General features: G+C 49.0%; 1 protein-coding gene across 3 annotated transcripts in view; it reads right to left on the bottom strand.

Annotated features, from left to right (window-relative positions):
* MLPH (melanophilin) overlaps positions 1–24,338 on the bottom strand; it is a 53,201-nt gene that overhangs the window by 20,780 nt on the left and 8,083 nt on the right. For 2 of the 3 annotated variants that reach the window (XM_051999205.1, XM_051999203.1), the window contains exons 2-10: positions 18,789–18,924; positions 12,794–13,015; positions 11,723–11,856; positions 9,827–9,865; positions 8,304–8,401; positions 7,543–7,656; positions 6,417–6,597; positions 5,602–5,768; positions 7–93 (exon numbers count right to left, since the gene is read on the bottom strand). In XM_051999205.1, coding sequence (XP_051855165.1) covers positions 7–93; positions 5,602–5,768; positions 6,417–6,597; positions 7,543–7,656; positions 8,304–8,401; positions 9,827–9,865; positions 11,723–11,856; positions 12,794–13,015; positions 18,789–18,898 — 1,152 coding nt within the window. In that variant the 5' untranslated portion in view covers positions 18,899–18,924. The remainder of the gene's footprint in view (positions 1–6; positions 94–5,601; positions 5,769–6,416; positions 6,598–7,542; positions 7,657–8,303; positions 8,402–9,826; positions 9,866–11,722; positions 11,857–12,793; positions 13,016–18,788; positions 18,925–24,338) is intronic. The other variant, XM_051999204.1, reaches the window with a different exon arrangement.

Genomic DNA, 24,338 nt, shown 5'->3' with positions numbered 1-24,338 from the left:
CATTACCTCCTCCCGGGGCACCAGGATTCTCTCCTCTAGCCGGACCAGCAAGCATTCGACGGCCCGTATGCGCCGATTCACGTCAGAGAGAATCTGCGGCAGAAGAAAGAGGGAGAACGACAGAGGAAACAGATCCTGCTGCCCAACACCGGCACCCACCACCTCGAAAGCCCAGAGCGCCCAAAAGGAGCGTGTAAGGGGAGACCCTCGGGAAAGGATGGGAAGCACCCCGAATGGAGAGTCCAAAGCAGCCTTCAAGTGCAGCCCGTCCCCCAAAAGAAACCCTGCTATTGGAAGTCACCAGCTGGAAGGGTCTGAGAAAATGGAATTACAGAAAGCCGCAGTGATGTGGCTACGGTCACTTACAAAGCTGTTTGTTTGGTAGTAACTCACGTTTGCCTGATTTCAAGGCCAGTCTCTGCCCGACCCCCACTTTGCCTCAGAGTTCAAGGCAGAAAATGGGGTGACTTGGCAAGAGAGGTCAGGAAATCACAGGCGTAATGAGCAAACCAAGGAAAGATCTTGTGGGATTGTAAGTTCATCCAAACCCAGGCCGGCGGACATTGGGGCCTCCCGTTCCTCCTCTCGTGGGGAGTGGGAATATTTACGGTTCCGGCCAAATAAGAAGGAACCCTGCTATCGATCCGCTTGGGAAGGCTCCCGCTAATCACACCCCCACTGGTGGAGGCGAAGTGGCCGCCGGATGCTTCCCGCCTGGATCCCAGGGTCTGCAGGAAGGGGCTCTGACCCAGCTCTGCGTCACCCCAAAGTTGTCATTCTCTTGGGCTGAGGCTGAGGCCGAGGAAAATCAATTAATCTCCATTTCCATTCTACTGACACAGGGGAAGTCTTGCCATTATCGGATTTGTTTCTCATTTTGTTGTTTGAAGAAAGGGAGAGGGCCCGTGTCCTTCTAGGCACTCGGTTTGAGTGAGAGGGTCCTTCTGAACTGGGAGAGGTGTGTGTGTATCATAATGGCTGCCCCCCACGCCTTCAGTCGTTCGATCAATCATCCTTTTATGTATTAAACCCTCTGCTCCAATGAGTCACATCCTTCAGCCGATCAATGTGAGTCGATAATCCCCCAGTCGACTCTGTTCCCTGGGAACATCTCACAACCGAACGTGTTCACAGAGCATGAAGGAGAAAAGTATCCTAACGTTGAGCCAAGAGTAAAATCCCAAGACAAAGTTAGGTGGTCCTGGGTCTGGCATCGGAGAGACCCGAGTCCCGTGTCTGCAGTTGGATTTGAACTCAACTTCCCCCTGACTCCAGGGCCGGTGCTCTAGCCAGTGTGCCATCCTCCCTTCCTCTACCATTCTATCTTTGTAACTTGGTCAAGGTCCCACCACAAGACTTGGGTCCTTGCTTTTGATACCACAAAGGGAAGAATGAAGAGTCCCAGCAGGGTGGGAGGCGGCATCCTAAGAGCTTTTTATGCCAGGCTCTCAGTCCCAGCATCAGGGCTCTCAAAGGCTCTGCTGCCAGAGGGCAATCCCTCAGCCGGTCGTTTCTACCTGGAAAGGTTGGCTTCTGGGCCCACAAATGGCCTGCCTGTGTCTGGTGTCTGCCTCAGAATGAATGAACTTAGTGCCCAAGGCACCAAATGTGGCTTTAGATCAACTCTATAATTCATGGAATGGAAATAACACAAGTAATTAAGAACCAGTTAAGCTGGGTGGGGAGAGGACAATGAGTTACTTATAGTAGTTTAGGGTGTGTACAGTGGGAGCTTCCTATTTTAACTACTCCTGCTAACTAGGTGCTAATGAGGTAATTTCTAAGTGATTACCTATCTTTCCCCCTCTAAATTTTAGTGCCTTGGCCAAAAGTCCCATTGGCCCCACCCTTGTTATGGCTCTGGCCATCTCAGGCTCAGACTGGCTAAGGTCTGAGAAGTTTCTAACCAGAAGGTTGCCATTAGGCAATTATTGTTGTCATTTTAGAGAAATTCATTTCATTGTCAGCTAAAGTACAGGAGTTTCGAATAAGTCCGCAAAAGTGCTCGAGGCAGGTCATTTTGAACAGACAAAACTTTAAACACTTTTTCCTGTTGTTTAAGATACTGTAGATACAGTCTCTGTGTCTCCAGGGGCTATTGTGTGTAAATTCATTATTCTCAGAACCAAGAGATAAGGGCTCAGCACTTGAAGTTAAAAGGGCCGGGTTTGGCTCCACTCCTTTATGTATTAGATGTGGGATCTTGGGTATGTCTCTTCAGATGTGGTCCTCAGTTTCCCCCTGTGTCAGATGAAGGGGGCCCTGTGGGGCCCCCTTTTGTTCCCAGATTCCATGAGTAGGTGATTCTGGGTTGATCCCACTTTGGTGACAACCAAGTACTTAAAGGCTTGTGAAAACCTGGCCCTTGTGATGTGGCTCTGGGCCAGCTGGGGATCAGTTTCCCCTGCTGTAAATTAAGAGGAATGGATGTGATGAAGACTAAGGCCCTGTAGACCTTCTCCCAGGCTCCTGTGGTGACCCTGAGGCTGAGAGGGAGACAGAATTAAGTTTTAAGCCCGATGGACGTGGCCCCCTCACAGCAGAAGGACAGCTCTTACACTCCATGGAAGCTTGAACTCTGATGGAGAGTTCTCCCCCTTAAGGGGCTTCTAGGCCTGCCCTAAAGACCTGTAATTGGTAAGAAAGGCAGAGAACTGAGCCCCGAGGAGTCTGGGTAAGAGACATCGCTGGCCCTGGCCCCGTCCTTCCTACATCTGACCTGCTATTTCCCACCTCTGACACTCTGGGCCTTAGAGCTCGAGTAAGGCAGGGAATCTGCATCAAATCCTGGGGAAGATCAGATAACTGTGGAAGGAATCCAACGCCCTCCTTTTATAGACGAGAAAACCAAAATCTAGACAAGTAAAGGGACTCAGGTAAAGTCACACAGCAATAGGGAACAGAGATCTACTTGAACCCAGGATCCCGGCCCTAAAACTAGGACATATTCCCCTGGGTCACAGGGCATCCTTACATTGAAGAATCTCATTTCCCAGCCCCATTAACCAGGTTCCAGCAAACAGGACAAACCCCGGCAATGTTCCAGGCTCGCTGAATTGATCGAATTAGCTGAAGCCTGAAGCCGTGGAGCCTTAAATTCATTTGCGACTCTCCCGGGGAGCAAACCTTGGACTGACCCACCTTGGTGTGTGGGGGGGCAGATGGTGGACATGTGGCCGTTTAGCTGCCGACTCACCAATTAGCGTGGGGCACCTGAGTCACGGGGGGACGGCCCTGTCTTCCCTGCATCCTGCTGAGCTTTCTGTAGGCCTCTCAAGGGGCCAAAGAGAAGTGGCTCCTCTCACCTGCCTCCTTTGGAATTATTTGTGGGTGAATGGACTGAAGTCCTGGGAGCTTCCCATCACAGCCCCCCTTCTGAATAGGGGGAATACAGAAAACAGTCCCTGGGCCCCTGGAGGAAAGGGCAGAATGGCCAAGGTCTGGGAGCCAAGAACCAGAGGCATTTCCATTTTGTCAGGGGCTTAAAAATTAAAATAAAATCTCACTGGCTCCTCTTCCATTCCAGGGATTAGGGGAGCCTATGTCTCTCCCTGTTTCTAGATGAGGAAACCATGCTCCTTGGAGATTAAAAGATTTAAAATGACAATATCATCAGTCTAGAGTCAGAGGCACCTCCAAGGCCATCTACAATAACACCTCCAGTTTACAGATGAAAAAACTGAAGGCCTGGGAGGATCAGAGACTTAGAGCTGAAATAATAACAACATTGCAAAGCCTGTAAGTGCAGTTATTAGCTCATCTTTCAGATGAAGAAACTGAGGCCAGCTGGGGTCAGTGACTGGTCCTGGGTCACATAACTCATGTGAGACACAAACACAGTCTTCCTGATCCCAGGTGCAGCATGCTACCCACTGGGCCTCCCGGCCGCTTCCCGCCTCGTCTGAGAAGGAGCGTTTGCCTGAGACGCTTTCTGGCTGTAGAAGCCTGGGAAAGCTACAGCCTTGCTTGGGGTCTCAGTTTCCTCCTCTGTAAAAAGAGGGAGTTGGACCCCTCTGAGGTCCCCCCAGCTCTATCAGTAATTATATAATCCGTCAGCAGCTCCCTGCCACCCACAGAGTAGAGTCTGACCCCCCAGCCTGGCTTTAAGGCCTGTCTTAGATGCCTCTCATTATTTTCCCAAATTTGGCTTTCTTACACACTAACTCTGGGGAAACTCAAATACTAGTCGGGTGTCCCTGAATCCAGGGTGAGCTGATAATACACGTTTAACTACTGGCTCTCTGAAAAAATAAGTATTCAGGGTGAATCTGAAATATTAACATTTCCCCATCACTTTCTGATATTCAGACAATTCACCAAGCAGTAAACCAAGCCCTGATTTGTAGCATTTGCTGATTTCCAGAAGATAAATGCTCTCAGGGAATGCTGCACAATTGGCTCTCGGAGCCAGCACAGCCCCACCTAAAGCTGACAGGTTATTTCCCACCTCGGTGGCCCGTGGGCCATCGCTGGATCCGGAAGGCCTTCCTGCCTTCTCAAACTTTTGGGATCCTTTTCTGTTTTCAAGGCTCAGCTCATGCTCCATATTCCATGGGGGAAGCTACCCCTGGTTTCTCCTCCCAGGAGAAATTCTCTCCCCGTCAAATTCTCCTAGAGCACTCGGTCTGATGTTTTCTGTGTCCCTTTTCTGCCCCTCTCTATCGTATGTGTTCATGTGTGTGTTACATTCAAGACTGTCCCTTTTGTCTTTGTATCCCCAGGGCCCGCCTTGGGGCTCGGCACCTCCGATGGTGGGTAAATGATGAGATTGATTGGCAAGCAATAAACCGTCCAGCCTTTTACATCTTAAAAAAATAATTTTATGATTTGCAAGATTTCTTTTTGCTGCACTAATTGCACCCAATTTGTGGATGTAAGATTTCAGCACCTACCCATGAATGCTTCCTCATGAAAACACACTTCATGTCCAATACCAAGTTGGTTTTTGAAAATAAGACGAGTTTTCCAAGTCTAGATTTGACCGTGTAGTTCATAGGTTTTCAATGGGTTTTAAATCAGACCACAGCTTCAGGCCATCAAACCTACTCTGGAGGACACATCTGCTTTTGGGGGGCATTTCTTAACTTCCCACGAAGTGTGGCTTGGTGCAGGATCGCTTTGCCATATTCCAGCTGCGCCTGGGGATTTCTGATTCAAACGCACCCATGGGCTATGATGGAGCCCACACTTGGAAGAAGCCGCTATTTGTCAAAGGGATGCTGAGGATCACGTGGACGGACCAGGTGGATTAAATGATTTGGAGCTTTGTGCCTTGATGTGTATTCTAGAAAGGGAGAAGCTGAGGAGAGAGCGAGGGGAGAAGTCCCAGGCCCAGAGCCAAGGCCCGGGGCCTTCGGACCCAGTTCTAGGGAGCAGCTAAAATTTTCAGGAAGCTGCCTGAGAGCACAAGGCTGAAGGCCTGTGTCCATGCTCAGTATTACTCAGTGTTTCTGCACGATGGAGTTGTTAGCACTTTTGTACACGTGTCTGAAGGAAAGCATTTTGAGGACGCGCTTGGGCACATTTTGTTCTAAAACTCTCTGTTCTTTAGAACATAGGGAGGAGAGGACGGAGGCAGATTCTTGGGACCATCACTCTTACCTGGGTTTCAGAGTGGGCCACGCTCTCCGGGGAGGAAGTCCAACTTCCGCGTTTGGAAGGGTAGGGAGGGGCCGCCATCTTGGGGGTCTTTCCAAGGTCCTCGTCTGAGGTGTCCAGGTCGGCAAAGTACTGGAGCTGGGGCTGGTCGCTCCCCGTGGCTTCTCCATCTGTGGGGATGAGCGTTTGAATTTGTAGATCTGGAAGTGGAAGGGGAGCCCCCACCCTACAATCAGAAGGCCATAGATTTACAGTGTTAAGGGCCATTGAGCGCAGCCTCCTCATTTCATGGGAGAGGAGACAGAGACGCAGAGAAGACAGGATCAGGATTAGCCAGTTCCTGGCTAAGGAGTCCAGAGCCCCTGACTCTAAGTCCATTTCTCCATTACCCTGAGCCAAGTGAAAGCTCCCACTCTAGATAATCAAAACTGAAGGGCCTGCTGACCATTAGAAGGGCCTGCTGACCTGTTAGAAGGGCCCGCCGACCTATTAGAAGGGCCCGCTGACCTGTTAGAAGGGCCCGCCGACCTGTTAGAAGGGCCCGCTGACCTGTTAGAAGGGCCCGCCGACCTGTTAGAAGGGCCTGCTGACCTGTTAGAAGGGCCCGCTGACCTGTTAGAAGGGCCTGCTGACCTGTTAGAAGGGCCCGCCGACCTGTTAGAAGGGCCCGCTGACCTGTTAGAAGGACATGCTGAGCTGTTAGAAGGGCCTGCTGATTTATTAGAAGGGCCTGCTGACCAGCACCTCCTTTGGACAGGGCAATGGGCCCATTCCTGGAGAATCCCACGTCCCCTCCCAGAGAGAACCCTGAAGCTTACCAGGGCTGGGCTTCCTTTCCAGACTGGAATCCCCCGGCAGAGAGCCCTGGGGGCTGCTGCGTCCCTGCTCCTCGAGGAAGTCCCGGGACTCTGGGGTGAGGCCGGTATGGCTGATCAAGGCATCTCTGAGGGAGGCAGCTTCCTCGTCATGGACACTCGCACTGGGAGCACCGGGGAGGGTCTGAGCACCGCAGCACATAGTTAGGAGAGCGAGCAGTCTGTGGCCCCTCTTGGGGAGGAACCCCCCCCCCCAATTTAACTCATTCAATGGGGACAAATGAGGCAAAAGAGTTACGGAAGGTCTATGGACCAAAAGTTTTCATTGTGGGAGAAAGGATCATGGGGGAGAAAAGGCTTAGAGAAGCCGGGAAACACAGAGGCCCTTTTACAGAGGAGGAAACTGAGGCCCCGCAGTCACCGGTATGACTGGCCCAAAGTCACACAGATAATGAAGAGCAGCTCCTCCCCCTCCAGACTGGCCCTTCCCACTGAACCCCACTGCCGGAGGCCCAGGAGGACACGACTTATCCTCAGAACTCAGAGCGCCCCTGCAGGGATTTTTCAGAATGCCGACTAACAGGCTCCTGCCTGCGCTCCCCTCTGGAGCCCCACAGCCGGGCGGGATGGCCCTCCCCCAAGGACAGAGGCTCGCGATCTGGTCCAGCGGAGGGTCTGGATCTGAGGGATTCTCAGCCTGTCTGTTACCATGGGGCTTGCTGAGAGCCAGAGAGCGGAGCTGACCTTTGCCCCTTCGATAACTCTAGTCCTAACTGGTGGCCAGACAGTTCTGGGTGTGGGTGCTGCTGGCTGGGGGTCTGGGTTCAAATCCTGGCTCTGCCCTAATACTCACCCCCTCAATGGGCCCCATTTGCTTCTTTATCAAAAACAAGATGGGTGGGGGAAGACCCTGAACATGAGCCCGAAGCCCTACCAGCCTCTCTAGCAGCTGGCCCTGACTTTAGTAGGAGACCGAGCCAGAGAAATAGGGGAGGGGTCACGGACAGCTCTGGGGGGCTGGTCCTTGTGTGGGAGGTGGCCACGCTGCCAGGCAGGATCCCCCCAGTGGATGGCGCTAGTGTGCCGCTGCCAGGGCAGGGCAGGAAAGCCCCTCCCCCCAACCCCGTACCTGGAGGCCGTCCAGGGCCGCTGGAGAAAGCTGCGGAGACTGAGGCCGAGGCTGGGCAGGGGGGTCGGAGTCCAGGTCAAAGTCAAAGAGGTGAACTGACAGCAGCCGCTTTTCCTTGGGAGAATAGGGGCAAGGGAGAGAAGGGCAAAGTCAAGGTCAGCAGCGTCCCCTGGGGGGCACCAGCACCCACTAGGGGGCACCAGCGTCCGCTGCAGGGCACCAGCGTCCACTAGGGGGCACCAGCGTCCGCTTTTCCTTAGGATAATAGGGGGCAAGGCAGAGAAGGGCAAAAATCAAAGGCACCAGCGCCCACTGGGGGGCACCAGCATCCACTTTTCCTTGGGAGAATAGGGGCAAGGGAGAGAAGGAAAAAGTCAAGGTCAGCAGCGTCCCCTGGGGGGCAATAGCATCCACTAGGGGGCACCAGCGTCCGCTTTTCCTTAGGATAATAGGGGGCAAGGCAGAGAAGGGCAAAGTCAAAGGCACTAGCGTCCACTGGGGGGCACCAGCGTCCACAGAAAGACACTAAAATTCATTGCCGGGCACCGTGTCCACTGGAGGATGTGACTGATCCCAGGACTGAAAATCTTGTTCCTCCCCGGCTGGGACCCGAGACAGAGTAGCCGAGTTTTGTGACAGAGAGCTCAGCAGCGCCCCCTCTGGTGCCTCCCGGAGAAGCCCTGAGTTCGCGGCATCAGGGAGACAAGAGAAGGGCCCCGGGGCAGGGGGGGGGGGGGGGGGGGGGGGGCTGGGACACTCACTCTGCCGGGACGCGGAGCCTCGGTGCCCTCCAGGGCCTCATCTCCAGACGTTTGCCCGCTGTCCCCGCTGCCTCCAGCGGGAGAGAACCGGCCGCCACCTGTGATGGACGGGGACTGGCTGCATCACTGATGCAGAGCTGAGAAGGCTGAGGGCAGCCCCAGGTAAGGGGACAGGCCAAGAGGGGCCGCGGGGCTTGTCCAGGGTCACGCTGCTACCCAGTGTCCCAGGGGGCTTCGAACTCAGGCCTCGACTCCAAGTCCAGGACCCTGGCTACTATCCCTCCCTGCCCAGGGACGATGGGGGGATGGAGGACAGGCATAAGGGCCGGTTCTCATTGAAGTATCTGTGGTTACTAAAAATCCCATGGATAAAATGAGTCCAATTCAACCTTTCCTTCCTTCCTTCCTTCCTTCCTTCCTTCCTTCCTTCCTTCCTTCCTTCCTTCCTTCCTTCCTTCCTTCCTTCCTTCCTTCCTTCCTTCCTTCCTTCCTTTCCTACTTTCCTTCCTTCCTTCCTTCTTCCTTCCTTCCTCCTTCCTTCCTTCCTTCCTTCCTTCCTTCCTTCCTTCCTTCCTTCCTTCCTTCCTTCCTTCCCTACTTTCCTTCCTTCCTTCCTTCTTCCTTCCTTCCTTCCTTCCTCCTTCCTTCCTTCCTTCCTTCCTTCCTTCCTTCCTTCCTTCTTCCTTCCTTCCTTCCTTCCTTTCCTACTTTCCTTCCTTCCCTACTTTCCTTCCTTCTTTCCTTCTTCCTTCCTTCCTTCCTTCCTTCCTTCCTTCCTTCCTTCCTTCCTTCCTTCCTTCCTTCCTTCCTTCTCCTTCCTTCCTTCCTTCCTTCCTTCCTTCCTTCCTTCCTTCCTTCTTTCCTTCTTCCTTCCTTCCTTCCTTCCTTCCTTCCTTCCTTCCTTCCTTCCTTCCTTCCTTCCTTCTTCCTTTCCTCCTTCCTTTCCTCCTTTCCTTCCTCCTCCCTCCCTCCTTCCTTCTTCCTTCCTTCCTTCCTTCCTTCCTTCCTCCTTCCTTCCTTCCTTCCTTCCTTCCTTCCTTCCTTCCTTCCTCCTCCTTCCTCCTCCTCCTTCCTTTCCTCCCTCCCTCCTCCCTCCCTCCCTCCTTCCTCCTCCTCCTTCCTTCCTTCCTTCCTTCCTTCCTTCCTTCCTTCCTTCCTTCCTTCCTTCCTTCCTCCCTTCCTCCCTTCCTTCCTCTCTCTGTTGCTCCCTCTCTCTCCTTTTCCTTCTCCCTCTTTTTATGTCTGTCTGTCCATGTCTCTCGTTCTCTCTCTGTCTCTCTCTCTGTCTCTGTCTCTGTCCATGTTTCTCTCTCTCTGTTTCTGTCTCTCTCTCTGGGTCTCTGACTCTCCCTCATAGATGAAGTCTCTTTGAGCCCCATCTCCCATCCCCTTTCTGCAGACTGCAGCCTCTCCGAGTAGAAGCATAATTGACGGAGCAACGGGGGCTTTCCCTCAGGGCTCTGGGTGATTCTCTGAAGGCTGGTCAAGCGTGTGAGATCTCCCCCAGAGCGGGGGCCACTTACCGTGGACATCTGGGACGCTGCGGGCTCTGCTGTGAAGACCTGGGAGTGAAGGGAAGACATTCACTGAGAAATAAACGAGATGATGTGGAGGAAGCTTCAAGCCATTCATCTAGGTGCTTTCCCCTCCTTCTCCTCCTCCTCCTCCTCCTCTTCTTTCTCCTCTTCCTCCTCCTCTTCCTCCTTTTCTTCTTTTTCTTCCTCCTCCTCCTCTTCCTCCTCCTTTTCCTCCTCCTCTTTTTCCTCCTTCTCCTCTTCCTCCTCCTCCTCCTCCCCCCCACCATCACCACCATCATCACTGCCAGTAGCATCCTCTGGAAGGCAGCCCCCAGCCCCGGGGTCACAAAGAGCAGACTGGGAATGTGACCGAGACACTAGCTGGGGGACCTGGGCAGGCCTGCCTCGCTTTACTTTTCTGTAATATTGGGACCATACGGGAACCTGCCTCAGTGGCGCTGGGAGGATCACATGACTGCATTGAAAGAGCTTTGAGAACCTAAGAGAGCCAGGGAAGTGGCAGCTGGGGGCTTCCTTGTAAGGACTCCGCCTGCCATTCAGCAGGAAGTCCTGCAAATGTCCCTTCTCAGACCCTGCCGGCCGCGCTTCTCCTTTCAGAGGCCATTGGGCGCCCAGAGCCCATGTCGAACCCGGAGCCGGGAATCCTGCCTGAGACCCTCACTAGCTGGGGGACCCCAGGCAGCTCGCTCAGCCTCTCTGAGCCTGCTTCCCTGTAATTCGGGGGGTTTGCACTTGGATATCCCTGCTCCGGATCTTGGCCCTCCAGGGAGCTCTGCGCCGGAGGTGGGATGCTCGGCTCTCCGGCCCATCCTTAGGTACCATGGTCTCCTCTGGGGCTAGAGAAGGGGCAGCTGAGGGAGACAAAGTGGCCCAAAGGTAGCCCCGACCAGGGAGGCTCGCGCTGTACAAGGCCGCCACCTGCTGGTGGAAATAACCTCAGCTCTGTATGATCACGAATTCAGAGAGGAAAGAGACCTCAGGAGCCGTCTCTGCTGATACTTCTTCCCCCCAACCCCCATTTTACAGAAGAGGAAACTGAGGCTGATGTAGATTAAATGACTTGCCTGAGGAGCTGCCCCCATTTGTGTAACTGGGAGGGAATGATTTGACGATTTGATTTCCTCTTCTTATTTACATTATTTTTGTCTTAATTGATTTTATTATTAGGATGCTAGATGGCCCAGTGGCTAGTGTGCTCGCTAGAGTAAAAAAACCTAGCTTCAGGGACTTCCTCGCTATGTGATCCTGAACAAGTCACTTAATCTATCTGCCTCAGTTTCCTCATCGGTAAATTGGGGATTATAACACCTAAATCCTAGGGTTTCTGTGAGAATTGAGATGCTTGTTTTCATATCTGTCCCTCTCTCCCCTTCCCCCTTCCCCCCCCACATTCTCTCTCCTATTCTCTCTCCTCCTCCCCCTTTCTTCCTGTCTCTGCTTTTCTCTCTCTGACTCTCTCTTCCCTCTCCATCTCAGCTTCTCTCTGTCTTTGTCTCTGTGTCTCTGTCTGTCTCTCTCCTCCCATTCCCACCCTCGTAGCCCCCACAGGCTCCTGCTGAGATTCGCATCCTTTGATTACCATGGACAGTTCACCTTCAGTTTGGAAAAGTCACTCGGGATTCCTCCTGTGGATTGGCCCCATGAAATTCAGATCCCCCCCCCCCACTCACTCCCTACACAAATGGGGGCAGCTCCTTGGGCAAATCATTTAACTTGTACCAGCCTCAGTTTCCTCATCTGTAAAATGAGGGAGGGCGCCCTCCCCCATTAGGCTCCTGAAGAAGTCGAGATCCTAGAGAGCTGAGCTTATTTTCCACCATCGTATGCAGAGGAGAGCAGACTCAGATTCGGACTTCTCTCTTCCCCACCCCCTACTCTTACCTAAAGCAGGGGAGCTCCTGGGTCCGTGGTGCAGCCTGCCCCAGAGAGAGCGCATCACCTTGTCGCTCCCAAAGCGCTTAAACCTGGCTCTCACGTGCTCATAGTACCACTCAAGGGAGCCCGTCCTCACGACTCTGCCAGAGGAAAGATAGCCTCGTGAGCCAGGTGCCCGCTCCTCTTCTGCTCCTCTCCCCATCACTACGCTGATGTCTCACCCAATGGTCCCACTACTCAAAATCTCAATAATTCAGAGATCTCCGATGTCATCCGACTGATGCTCCCTTCACAGATGCAGATAGCAACCTCTCCATGACTTAGCCACAGCTCAGTTTTTGGAATGAGTTTGCTCCCAGAAGTTAACGTGAGAATGAGCCTTTTTCAGCCCCATTAATGTCTTCCCAAAGCCTGCAGGGAGGGGGCTCCCCCTCTAGCTTTTGCGGCCTTTCCTAGAGATTGTGTTCCCATGCCATAGCCTTCAGGACCCCAAGCTTGTCTTCTTGCCCCATGGGGACAGCACAGTAGGACTTCAGTAGCAGGATAAAAGTCCCCGTTAGCCTTCACAAAGGACTTTTCCCACTGTAATCCTCTGCTTTTTGGTAGAGTGGGAAAAACCAACAAACGCTAAATTTGAGTGAATTCCTTGGAAAGAAAGGATGGTGCAAAGGACAGAAGCTTGGATCCGGACTCAGAAGCTTTGGGTTCCAATCTTTGCTCCGTCATTTACTCCCTGTATGAATTTGGGTAAGTCCCTAGGTCCCAGTTTCCTCTTTTATAAAACGAGCAGCCTGGCTTAGGTGATCTGTGAGATAGTTTCTAGTTCTCAATCCACAAATTGTGCAGGCTGCCTTATTATCCCCAATTTACAGATGAGGAAGATGAGACCCAGAAAGAAAGTGACTTGCCTAAGGTCACACAGCTTAAGTTCTGTATCCAAGCCGATTCCAAGTTCCCTGTTCCCTAACAATCTCTGATCATAGGCTTGCAAAGAGCTTTCCTTCCCGCCTTCCCGCCAGCCCCACGGAACCCCAAACACTCGTCCAGACTGGTCAGCCCGTCCCACGGGGCCCTCACCTGGCCAGCTGGCACGGATCGCAGAGCCAGCCTTGCTCTCGCCGGTTGTAGGTGCCGCACTTTTTGCAGGTGTACAGCTGACAGTCCAGGCACTGGCGTTTGCTATTGAGCAGGAAGCGGTAGGGCTGGAGGCAGTGCCTGCAGTGGGTCTCGTTCAGCTGGGCCTGGTCGGAGAGCAGCTCTTTCTTCGTGCTCTCTTTCTGGATCTTGCCCTTTAGTTCCCTTAGGGAAGTACCAGGAGATCGAGAAATGGCTTGTGAGGATACTGAGTCCAGGCTGCCTAAGTCACTCTAATGATTGGAGCCCAAGGCTATGGGTTCATACTCTAGCTCCCTCTGAGGCTCCAGAGGGGCCTTTTGAGCCTCCCCGGGGCTTTGCACATAGTAGGACGTGTCTCAATGAAGGCTTTGAATGACCGATTTAATGAGAATTTGTACATGGATTGACCGGATCAATGAATTTTACTAAATGTCTGTGGCCGGTGCCTGGCCCTTATACAACATGTAAGATCCTACCCCGAGATTGGCAAGAGCTCAGAGACCTCCTCCTCTTCTTGCCGAATTAAAAGCCGAGGATCCAACTTAGGGAACGCGTTCAGAATTGAACTGACGGAGGAACAGGTTAAGGAGGGGCCGTAAATGGTGAAAGATTCAAAAGATGGAAGAGAAAAGATGGCGCCAAAGAAACGCAGGGACGAGGAAGAGAATGGCAGAGTCCTGGGCCTCTTCCACTTCCCATTTCAGTGATTTGGGCAGGTCACTAATCTCCTGGGTCTCAGTTTCCTTATCTGTATAATGGGAAGAGATTAAATAGGATCTTTTGTTCATTCTGCCCTCCTTAAGATTGAGTGGCAGTCACACTCCCCTTTAGTCTCCTCTGAGACCTGACCAGAGCATAAAGATGGTGGGTGATGGTGGTGGGGAAGTCAATGGCAGTGGAGTCCAAGCTCAGGCAGGTCCTGCTCAGCTGGTGACAAAGTAAAGAAAGCTTTGGATCTGGAGTCAGGAAAACCCGAGTTCAAATCCTGCTTTAGTCAGTTACTTGCTGTGTGACTCTAAGCACACAGCTTACCTTTTTCTGACTCAGTTTCCTCAAATGGGGATAATAATACAGCATATTGGGGACCAGGGTTAAAGTCCCACGTCAGACATGGGCAAATCAGACTTTACTCTCTCTGAGCCTCAGCTTCCTCCTCTGGAGAATGGGGATGATAACTGCCTGGATATGGAGGTTCAAGGTGAAAACAGTCATGTCTTGGGATCCTAGTGAGAAGCGGGAAGATATCTGCACCAAGCTGGTGGCCATTCAAGAGTTAAGGAAGCTGGGGCCCTGTGAGGATGCTCCAGCTGGCTTTCATTTGACCCCTGGAGATTCAGAGGCTGGTGTGTCAGGCCTCCACTGCCATCTCCCCCTCGGGGCAAGCAGCTGACTCTCCCTTCCAGCTCGTGTTGTATTTGCTCAGCCCGGTGCCTTCCAGTTGGCTCCCGGCGGCCCCTTCTGGAGCACTTGGCGCTGGGCAGCTCCAGGGGCCTCCTCCCTGAGCAAGCTGGAGTCTATTTGTGTCCCAGGCCCCAGATTCTGCCTGAGTTTATCTCCGGAAGCCCTGCTGGTTCGTAGTGACTCCCAAGCCTCTCCTCTTCCTGTTGGCCTACCGGGGGAAGGTGAGCACAGTGATATTTAGCTTCTAGGCTGGGCCCTTTAAAGAAGGTGTTTTCCATTGTGCCTTCTCTAGCCAGGTCGGGCCTACGTCTTTCCGCCATTGATACCTCACCTAGGAGCTCCCTCTGAAACTCAGGGATGTGGGCAGGAAAGGGGCTGACAACCCAAATCACTGCACCAAGTGCACGCGGAAGTTTCAACAGTGCCAAGATCCTGGGATGAAGCGTGAAATGGAACATTATATATGTATATAATGTCTGTATGTATACACAAACATACATATATATGTGTGTATTATGGATGTATGTGCACGCGTGTATTTGGGTTGAGAGCACTTGAGGAAAGAATGACCAGGTATGGGAGACTAAATCATGATGCAGCGAAAAGAGCCTCGGGTTCAAATCCCTTCACACCTGGGTGACTGTGAGACCTCAATTTTCTCCTTTGTAAAAAGAGGAATAGGAGTGGGAGTAGATCAAATACCCTTAGGAACCCTAGTTCTAATGAGGGAGATAGCAAATACATAAGTAGGTACATGCAAGAGATTATACGAGCAGTCAAGATGTGGGGGAAAGGGAATCTCGTAGCTGGCAGGGCCTGGAGTGAAGAGCTTGAGCTGAGTCAGTGAAGATCGCAAGAGGTGACTCACGATGGTCTCTGACTCTAGCCCCGAGTGACTCTGGCCCAGGTCCTCCCATGATTCCTTCGGCAGCAGTCCACCCAATGTGCTGGCGGGGGTAGGGAGGAGGCATTAATTGGATAAAACCTCAAAAGGTAGAATCACTTCTCATTATAGTAAGGACCCGGAGGACCTTCATCCTGAATTCTGCATTGTCTTTGACCTTTCCTCAGCATCCTGACCCTTTGTTATAAAGAAAATACCTGAAGACTACCTAGTCTCTCAGGTCACAGAGCATCCATGATCACAAGCTTTGTGTAAGCAACATGACAAGTATTGACTTGGGGGCCTTTGCTGTTGGGGAAGATTCTTTCTTTCTTTTTCTCTCCTTCTCCCTCTCTCCTTCCTTCTGTCCCTCCCTCTCTCCCTCCCTCCTTCTCTCCCTTCCTTCCTTCCTTCCTTCCTTCGTTCCTTCCTTCCTCCCTTCCTTCCTTCCTCCCTTCCTCTCTCCTTCCCTCCCTTCTTTCCTTTCTCCCTCCTACCTTCTTCCTTCTCTCTCTCTGTCTCTGTCTCTCTCAGTCTCTATCTCTCTTCTTCCTTTTCTCCCTCTTTCATTTTAAAAAAGCATTACTGCTGTCTTTTGTTTGTATATAATAATCATTTCTGGAAAACAAACAACAACAAAACCCAAACTCTCCCACTTCTCCCTCTTCTTTCCCCTAGAAGAGAATCCTTCTTTGAACAAAGCAAAAACAGTTCTTAATCCAAAATAACCTACACAGACTATGCAGTGTCTGACAATGTATCCATTGTTTATCTCCCCCCCCCCCCCTTTTATTTTGCTGGAAGAAGGAAATGGATTTCATTATCTGTCTTTTAAGATCATTGTTAGTTTTTCAATTACTCATATTTTATTTTCTTTCCCGTCTGTGGAGATGTGGGGACTGCGGGTGTAGAATGCTGTATGTACTTTCAGACATAACTAATGTTGATTGATTTTGTTGAAGTGTTTTTTTCCCCCTCCTTTTAAAAAACTTTGTTATAATAGACAATCTGGAGGGATGACTAGAGAGTTGGTTAGAAAGACATGAGATCAAGTACTGCCTCTGACATGTAACTGGTCATGTGATTCTGAGCAAATAATTTTTTTCCAAAAGTCTAGGTAGCTTCCTAATGCCATAAATCTTAGAATAGATGCTGATCTACATTGATAGAGGGAGTTCTTGTACTAAATGGAATTTCCCTCGCTTCTCTATTATTCCTTGTGTTCATTTGTAATTCTTTTGAGAACCGTGTGCTCATATAAGGAGGGGACAGTTGGGAAAAGAGACATACAGTTGTTTCTCAAGTATCTGGGCAGAGCGGTAATGTCCAAAGTACTTTAGCATTTTCATTACAATATAGTCATGGCAGTACTTTAGCCTGTAGTCCTGAGGGAAAGCTGTTTGATTCATTTTTGTATGTCCCTCAGTACAAGAACCAAACTTTTTAGGCAGGTCTTATGCTAGATGCTAATGGTTAAAAGATGGTCAAGAACTGTCCTCATTTCTCTTCCCAACCCCCTAGTATGGAAGTTCCTAGAGGGCAGTTCTCTTCTTTTTGACTTTGCATCTTTAGAACTTGGCATACAGTAGGTGCTTAATAAATACTTGTTGAATTGATTTGCATTGACTATGATATATGGTAGAGCAGGATAAGCCTAGAAACTGAGGAGTTCCCCATTGGAGTTCCTGATCCATTGTGTTAGGTGTAACATGGTGGGCTTCCAGTGAAAGATCTGGGCCTTGAAGAAAAGGTAGTCTTTCCACAGATAGATACGGGGGTGAACGGCTGGTGATGGAGACATTTGGTGACCTGATATCTTCAAGAACCAGCCCTCTGAAAAGGAGAGATGGTCACACTTTCCATACCTCCTCTGATGGGCAGGGCACTGATGGCTACTTCCTCTTTCTTTGAATGTTCTTCTCTTGGCTCTCTCGACTCCATTTCTATCCTAGCTGGTCTTTTCCCACTCCAGAGGGAGAAAGACTTTTCTTCTTCCAATCTAGCAAGCTAAGAATCCTAAGGATCTACCCTTGGACCTTTGTGCCTCTCTCTTGCTTTCAGAGAACCGCTCTACTTGCCTGATCTCAGTGTCCCTCTATTGCCAGGTCCCAATTAGAGCAAACCAGGAACCTCCTGAAGTGATTGCAGGTTTTTGAATTTGCAATATTCAAAGTTATAAGTCTATAAAACATGGCATTGGCTCTTGCCCAATGGAAAGAGGCAGTGAGAATGTGATTAATGTGATCACTTAAGGGGCTTTGTTATTGACATCAATGCAGCTGATGCCTAGATTAGCCCCAACCATCCTTCTGGGGTCGAGTGCCAGACCGTCTCCTAGCCGCTTATAGGACATCATATCTAATGCTAAGGTTACCTCCCACCCTGGTCCAGTTCCTCCTGCTATAGCGAGGGAGGAGGCGATTATACATCCTGGGTCAACTGTGAAAATTCTACCTTCTCCCTTTGCAAATGGCAGCCTGGCTGCAGCTGTTCCCTGCAGACTTGAGCCTTCATACTTACAGATTTAACTTGACTTAAAACAAAAATACCTATCTATCATGGGTGGTGGTGTGCCACAGTATCCTTTTATTGTCCTGCCTGAGTTTCACAATTGTTCTGCCTCAGTTTCCCTGAATTATTCTGCCTTAATTTCCTTAATTGTTCTGCCTCAATCCCCCCTCCCGCAACACCACTCTTCTCTCCTAATCATTAGGACTGATAAATGTTTAATCCAGATAAGGACAACGACCTTCTATCTTAGACATTATGACTTTAGACCTTCCCAACTTATCAGAATGTCGGTACCTTCCCCTATCCTGTCAGAACTGGATTGATAGTCTGTTCCCACTCTCAATGTTCTGCCTCTGCCTCTGCTTCTGTCTACACTGGTAGCTGAGAGCCACGTGTATATATATTTCATGGGAAACTCACATTGACTGCTGGATTCGATAGTCTCATTCCGCCCTGGGATCAAAAATGGATTCATTTGGTCCCAGCAAATCTCTCCCTCTCAGAAATCCAAATAAAATATGAAAAGCTTTCTAATCTCTATCTTGCCTCAGTTTCTCTGGCATTATAGTGGAAGAATTTTCTGGCATGTATGCATCTATAAAGTTCATTTATAAAATATGTTTAAATTTCATTCATAGGATCCCACATCTTGAACTGGGAGGAAGTCAGAAGTCCTCTAGCTCAGTAGTGTTAAGCTTTAATAGCAATGGAAGCCATTAAACAATACATAGATCCCAGTGGACTGAACCACATATTAATAATATCCATGTTTTATTTTGTTTTTAGTTTAATAAAAGTTTCCCAGTTGCATTTTAATCTGATTTGGTCCTTACTTGAGGGCTATATGTTCGACATCTTTCATGCAGTCAACCTCCTCATTTTACAGATAGGGAAACTGAGGCTCATGGAGGTAAAGTTACTTTATCAAGGCCACAGAGAAAGTCATCATTAAAAGTGGGATTTGAATTCAAGTCCTTTAACTCCAGAGCAATGCTCTTTCTGTTGCCTTAATATATGTATATTAAGCACCTACTGCTTACCAGAAACAAAAGATACAAAAGAAAAAAAAATAGTTCCTGTCCTCTAGGAGTTTCCATTGTCCTGGGCTAAGATACCCCATATAAACAGAAAACTAAAGACAAAATAAATGACCACACTTACTCCAATCGTTCTTCTTCTTTCTTTCGAAGATCGAAGTCACGCTGAACCACCTCCCAAATATGCTTGGCTTCTTCATCTGTCAGCTTGGAGAGATCCAGTTTTCTGCCCATTATGGCTGGTGGGTCAGGATGACACCCTAAATGTCACAGAGAAGGTAATCAGCCAAGGAGAAGCCATACCATTCAATTGGACCCTACATCATAGGTACCGTCTGTGACCTTGGAGCTTGTGGTCTACTAAAATCCCAGATTTCTTTCAGACAAATCACTAATTAGTTGCCTCCTAAACTTCAAGCATCTGTGACTTTGTCTGGGCCCTCAATTTCTCAGTGAAGATTGGAGCCCCTTTCCACCTCAGTAGAGAAATTTTAATAATTGTTGTTCCCAACAAAATAAAGATGAGACATGTCACTTACCACCTGATAGAGAGGTGACGAACTTAAAATGAAGAAAGAGACCTACAGTTATGGACATGACTAATGAGAATTCCCCTCCTCCACAGGACTATGTAAATATGAGCTGAAGAATTTATTTTTCATTTAAAAAAATTCTTGTTGTAGGTAAGGATTGTGGGAGGAAAAAGAGTCATTAAAAAATCAGTTACTTAGGAAGAAGAGAGAAATGTTGTGACTGAAAAATTCTGTATTCATAAGGAAGAGCATCTCTAAGCTTAGCTGGTCTGGTCCTTGGACAAGAGAACTACAGTCTGTGATCAAAACAGAGTGCAAAAAATAGTGCACACTCATGCGCACACACGTGCACATACACACACAGGCATATGGTTATAGCTTACCTTTAGAGTTAGGAGTGAATTTTGAGACGATCTCACCCAACTTTCTATTATCAATTGCGAATATGAAACACTTAAGCTATACCAGACTCTGTCCTTGGTGCTGAGGACACAGTTATCAAACAGTTCCTGCCCTCTGGGAGCTTGCATTTGAATGGAGGAAGTAACATGTTGATAGAAAAATATAAGAAAATATATACCCAGTAAATAGATAATTTTGGGGGATTAGCAGCTAGGAGGGAGGCCTCTTGTTGGAAGCAGTGCTGGAGCTGAATTCTGAAAGAAGTGAAAGATTCTCCTCCTCTTACTACCATTGCCCCCTCCACTACCAGGCATTTCTAAAACATTTTAAGATGCACAAATTGCTTTATATATAAGATCTTATCTGAGGCAGTTAGACACTCTGGGTGTTTATTCTCATTTTGCAGATGAAAGAACAGTCACAGGGGGAGCAGCCATTTGTCTAGGTTCATATATTTAGTAAATTGTGTAGCTGGGATTCAAACCCAGCTCTCAGTCTAGAACTCTTCCCTTCTACCATGAATCGAAAAGGTTTTAGTGAAAAGGAGATGAGAAAGCCTTAATGCAAGCTTGAGGACATGGCAATATGTGAAGAGTTTAAAAAACATCTTTCTTCAGGGTTCACTGGGGCTTTCAAGTCTACCAGGCAAGTTGAACGTCCAAAGGCCGCGTCTGCAATTGCAGAAAGGCATCACACAGACTTGGTTCTTATGAAAGGAAATGTCTGCCTCACGAAGGGTCATGCGCTTTCTCTGCTGGGTTTGGAGTGATGATGACGGGAAGGGGGAAGTGGAAGGTTGGACTGCATCAGATATGGCTGATTCTAATGGGCTCAGCTGCTGTCATGGGGTTTAAGGTCACACTCCTGCTGAGCCTGATGGAATAAATGATGAATGATTTCTAAAACCAATTGGCTAACAGAGAAGTCTAGCAGACCTTGACACTGAGGACCAAAGGCCTTCATGAATGCAGTCCACAGTTGGCCGCCATTTTGTATCAAAGTGACCTGTAGTTTCTAGTTTGTGAACATATTGTATCTGCCAGTAAAATATAAGATATTGGGGGGTGGAGTTGGAAAAAATCTTTGGATCCCCAGTTCCTGGCATATCATAGAAACTTAATAAATGTTTAGGGCAGGTAGGTGGTATAGTGAACACAATGCCATCTCTGAAGTCAGGAAGACTCCTCTTCCAGAGTTCAAATCCATTCTTAGACATTTATTAGCCATGTGACCCTAGCTAAATCATTTAGTCTCCTGTGTAAAATGAACTGTAAAAAGAAATGGCAAACCACTCCAGCATTTCTGCCAAGAAAACTCCCAACGGGGTCAAAGAGAACCGAACGAAAGTGAAATTGCTAAGCAATAATAACTAAACACTCGCTGATTGACAGAGTAGCTTACGAATCTTTCTAAAGGGGGTTGATCAAGGTTTTCCCTGGAGAATCAGGGGAGGCACGAGAGCACTTTTGGCCATTTTAAAATCTGTCAAGCAACTGAAGGATTGTCCTCGTTTTGCTTGGCCCCATAGGGGAAAACCCAGAACAAGAGACTGAGGGGCAAAGAGGGAAGTTGGGCCTTTACAGAAGGAAAAGCTTGCCAAGGAGACCTGATCCAAAAAGGAATAGGAGGGGAGAAGGAAGAAATAGGAGGAAAGGAGGAGGGAGAAGGAAAGGGGGAGGGGAGGGGAGGAAGAGGGGAAGAGGAGAAGGAGGGAAAAGGGAGAATGAGGGGAGTTCCCCTTCCTTGGAGATCTGTAGGCAGAGAATGGACTAAAATTCCTGGTCAGAGGTGGGGATTCCTATTCAGGGCCAGGTGACTTCTTCCCCAGCCCCGAGATGTGGATTTTCACAATCCTTACATAGAATTACTGGGAGTTTTCCGAGTGGAATCCAGCCTGGGCAATAGGTGAGAGCACTGAGGGTTTTCAGGGCCCTTTCCCAGGCCCTTTGAGCAGGTGGTCCACTGGGCTCACTCTCCTAGGCTGATACTGAGAAGCCTCAGAAATGGGGAAGTGATTTCCCCTCCTTGGAGCGCCCTTTTTCCATTCTGGATTCCAAGGCTTTTTTTTTTCCTTCAGACCAACCCACTGACCAAAAATATTCACCATGAAAACGTTAATCAAACAACCTCTTTCCCAGATCCTGGGCTTTTAGATTCAGAGTTGGAAGAGTCCTCAGAGACCATCTGATCTAACCTCCTTGATTAACAAATGAGGAAACTGAGACCCAGAAAGGTCAAAGGATTTAGCTGGGCCGCACATGTAGTAAGTGACAAAATGAGAATCTGGGATCCTATCTGTCGGCTTCCAGTGGAATCCATTCTCCACTCTGGCATACTTCTTCCCTCCAATTTATTATACCAGGAAGATGGGCAAAACTGGCTTTTGCCAGCTGGAAATTGCCCATCAGCCTCTTCATGGCCAGCATGAGAAGTCACCCAGAGCCTGCTGCCTTTATAAACCTCTAGGAGCCTCGGGGTCACGGCAGAGCTCCAGTTCACAGACTACCCAGTCCGACCGCCCTGAGCACCCAACGCCAGCTTCACAAACAACACTGTTCTGTGAGCGGTGTAAGGGTGGGGAGGAGAGTTGGTATGCCACAGGCTTCCCGCTTCTCATGGAAGGTTCAATTCGGTTCTTGGGTGGAAAAAAATCCTTCCAGATGCCCCCTAGAGCAAAATGAATGGCTGGATTTCAATGGAACAAAATGCCCTCTTCCTCATAAAAAACAGGGGTGGTTTTCTTTAATTTTTATTTTTCCCATCTCTCCCTCTCTTCTGAAGTATTTAAGCCCACAGTGAGGGCATTCATTAACATCAAAGCCACACAGTATATCCTAACAACCAAACCAGACCATGACCATCAGCTGACTTAGCTGTTCTCTCACTATACCTTGGAAAGGCCAAACCCCAAACCTCATATGGGAAAAAAATGTGGCTCTTAAAAGTAGCACAATCAAAGCCAATTATGGAAACCCCTCACTTATTCATGTCCCCCTCCTCCCCCAATCAATCAATTAACAAGTAGTTATTTATTGAGTTCCTCCAAAGTTCTAAGCCAATGAAAGGCAAAAAGACAGGGTTCCAGTCAAATGCCCAGAACGTAGCTGAGATCTAAAGAGTAAACAAGAATAGGCTCCGGAACCTAAATCATCATCATAGAATTTGTGTCTGAAAGTCGTGCTCTAGAAGTTCTTTGGAGAATCTCCTGAGCTTCTCTCTCAGATCCTACTTACTTTTACTCTAGACAAAATTCTAACAAATCTGCTTCCAAGCTTTGAAATTCACTTTCTAGTAGATCTCTCATGTGACCCCTTGTGGCTTCCTTGCCCACAGCAAATTAGGGATGCTGCTGAGCTGCTGGAGACAGTGAAGAAGAGATAAAAACTGGATCCAAAACTCAGAAAGTCAAGTCCCTTCCAATGAAAGAAGTTTCTCTTACAATAGCCTGCTTGGCCTGAGTTCTAATTCTGCTTCAGATCTTTATTGTATGACTTTGGACAAGTTATTCTCTGGGACACTGGATCCTCATCCACAAATGAAAGGATTAATGCTACAGTCTGGAGATGCTTAGATCTCTGAATCTTTCAATCCCTTCATCTCTTTTTCTCCTTCTGCATCTGTACTCCTTCCCCTCCACTGCCTCCTGACCCCACAGAGTTCAGGTATCTCTAATCTCAGGAAAGAAAAAGATTTTCCCCTTTTCTTCTCTCATTGTCTTCTCTCTCACTGTCAGTCCAAGAAGAGAGATATCTATATTTGCCTTCCACTCTACTCTTCTTTCTCAGCCCTTTGCTACTTGGCTTCTGACCCCACCCCTATTCTGAAGTTGCTTTCTCATAGGCTGCCTGGGGCTCCTTGTTGGGTAGAGGGTGGGGTGGAGGAAGGCAAGGGTTGGGTTGACAACTCATTGGGGGTCTGCGGAAGGGGTGGGCAGGGAGTCTATATCCAAAAGGCAGAGTGAAGGGGCTGTGAAAGAAGAAAGTAGGAAGTGTGCACGAGACGAGGAAGTGGACAGCAGGAAGGGGAAAGGAGGTGACGAACCATCTGTAGGGCTTTGAGGGGAGGCTGCTGGACCCAGCTCCAACCAGCTTTCAAGAGCCCAGTGTTAAATTTCCAATATGAGTTCATAGCTCTGAAATTGGCAAATGGTACCAAAAAATGGTACAGGGCTTGATCTATCACTTTTTTTTGGCTTGTCTAGTAGACTTAAGAAAAGTGATGGAGAAAATATTAATAGTGCAGATTAAACTTAAAAGTGGACAGGTCGTACTTTTTGGGAGCAGGAAGGGAAAAGCTGATTGTTAAACATTTATCAGTATTTCTCTTGATCAACTTGTTACCCCAAAGCCTCAACCCAAATTCCCATAGACTGATAATGAATGCCCTCCAGCATTTAACTCGAAGGTACTTTCCCAGCCTTATCTCACGTTCTAGCAAATCTGACTTGCTCCTCTCTCAGACCCATTAGCTCTTTCCCTTCTGTGCCTTCATCCTTCAGCATCCTGATTCTTCCTCAAGAGCCTGAACAACTTGTGGAAAGAGAACTGCATTTGGACTTTGGGGACCTGGACTTACTTCCTGGTTCTACTACTTACTGGTTGACCGAGAGGTAATGTCACCTCCCTGATATCACGAAGGATAAACAATAAGAGACAGACTGGACATTACACCACGTGTGCATCCATCTGAGGCAGAAGGTCTGTCAAGAAAGGTTTATTCACTGCCTACTCCTATAGGTG

Source organism: Antechinus flavipes, chromosome 4, assembly GCF_016432865.1.
Source record: "Antechinus flavipes isolate AdamAnt ecotype Samford, QLD, Australia chromosome 4, AdamAnt_v2, whole genome shotgun sequence".
Classification (NCBI taxonomy): domain Eukaryota; kingdom Metazoa; phylum Chordata; class Mammalia; order Dasyuromorphia; family Dasyuridae; genus Antechinus; species Antechinus flavipes.
The sequence above is the reverse complement of the archived record's forward strand: the minus strand, read 5'-3'. Positions and strand labels throughout refer to the sequence as shown.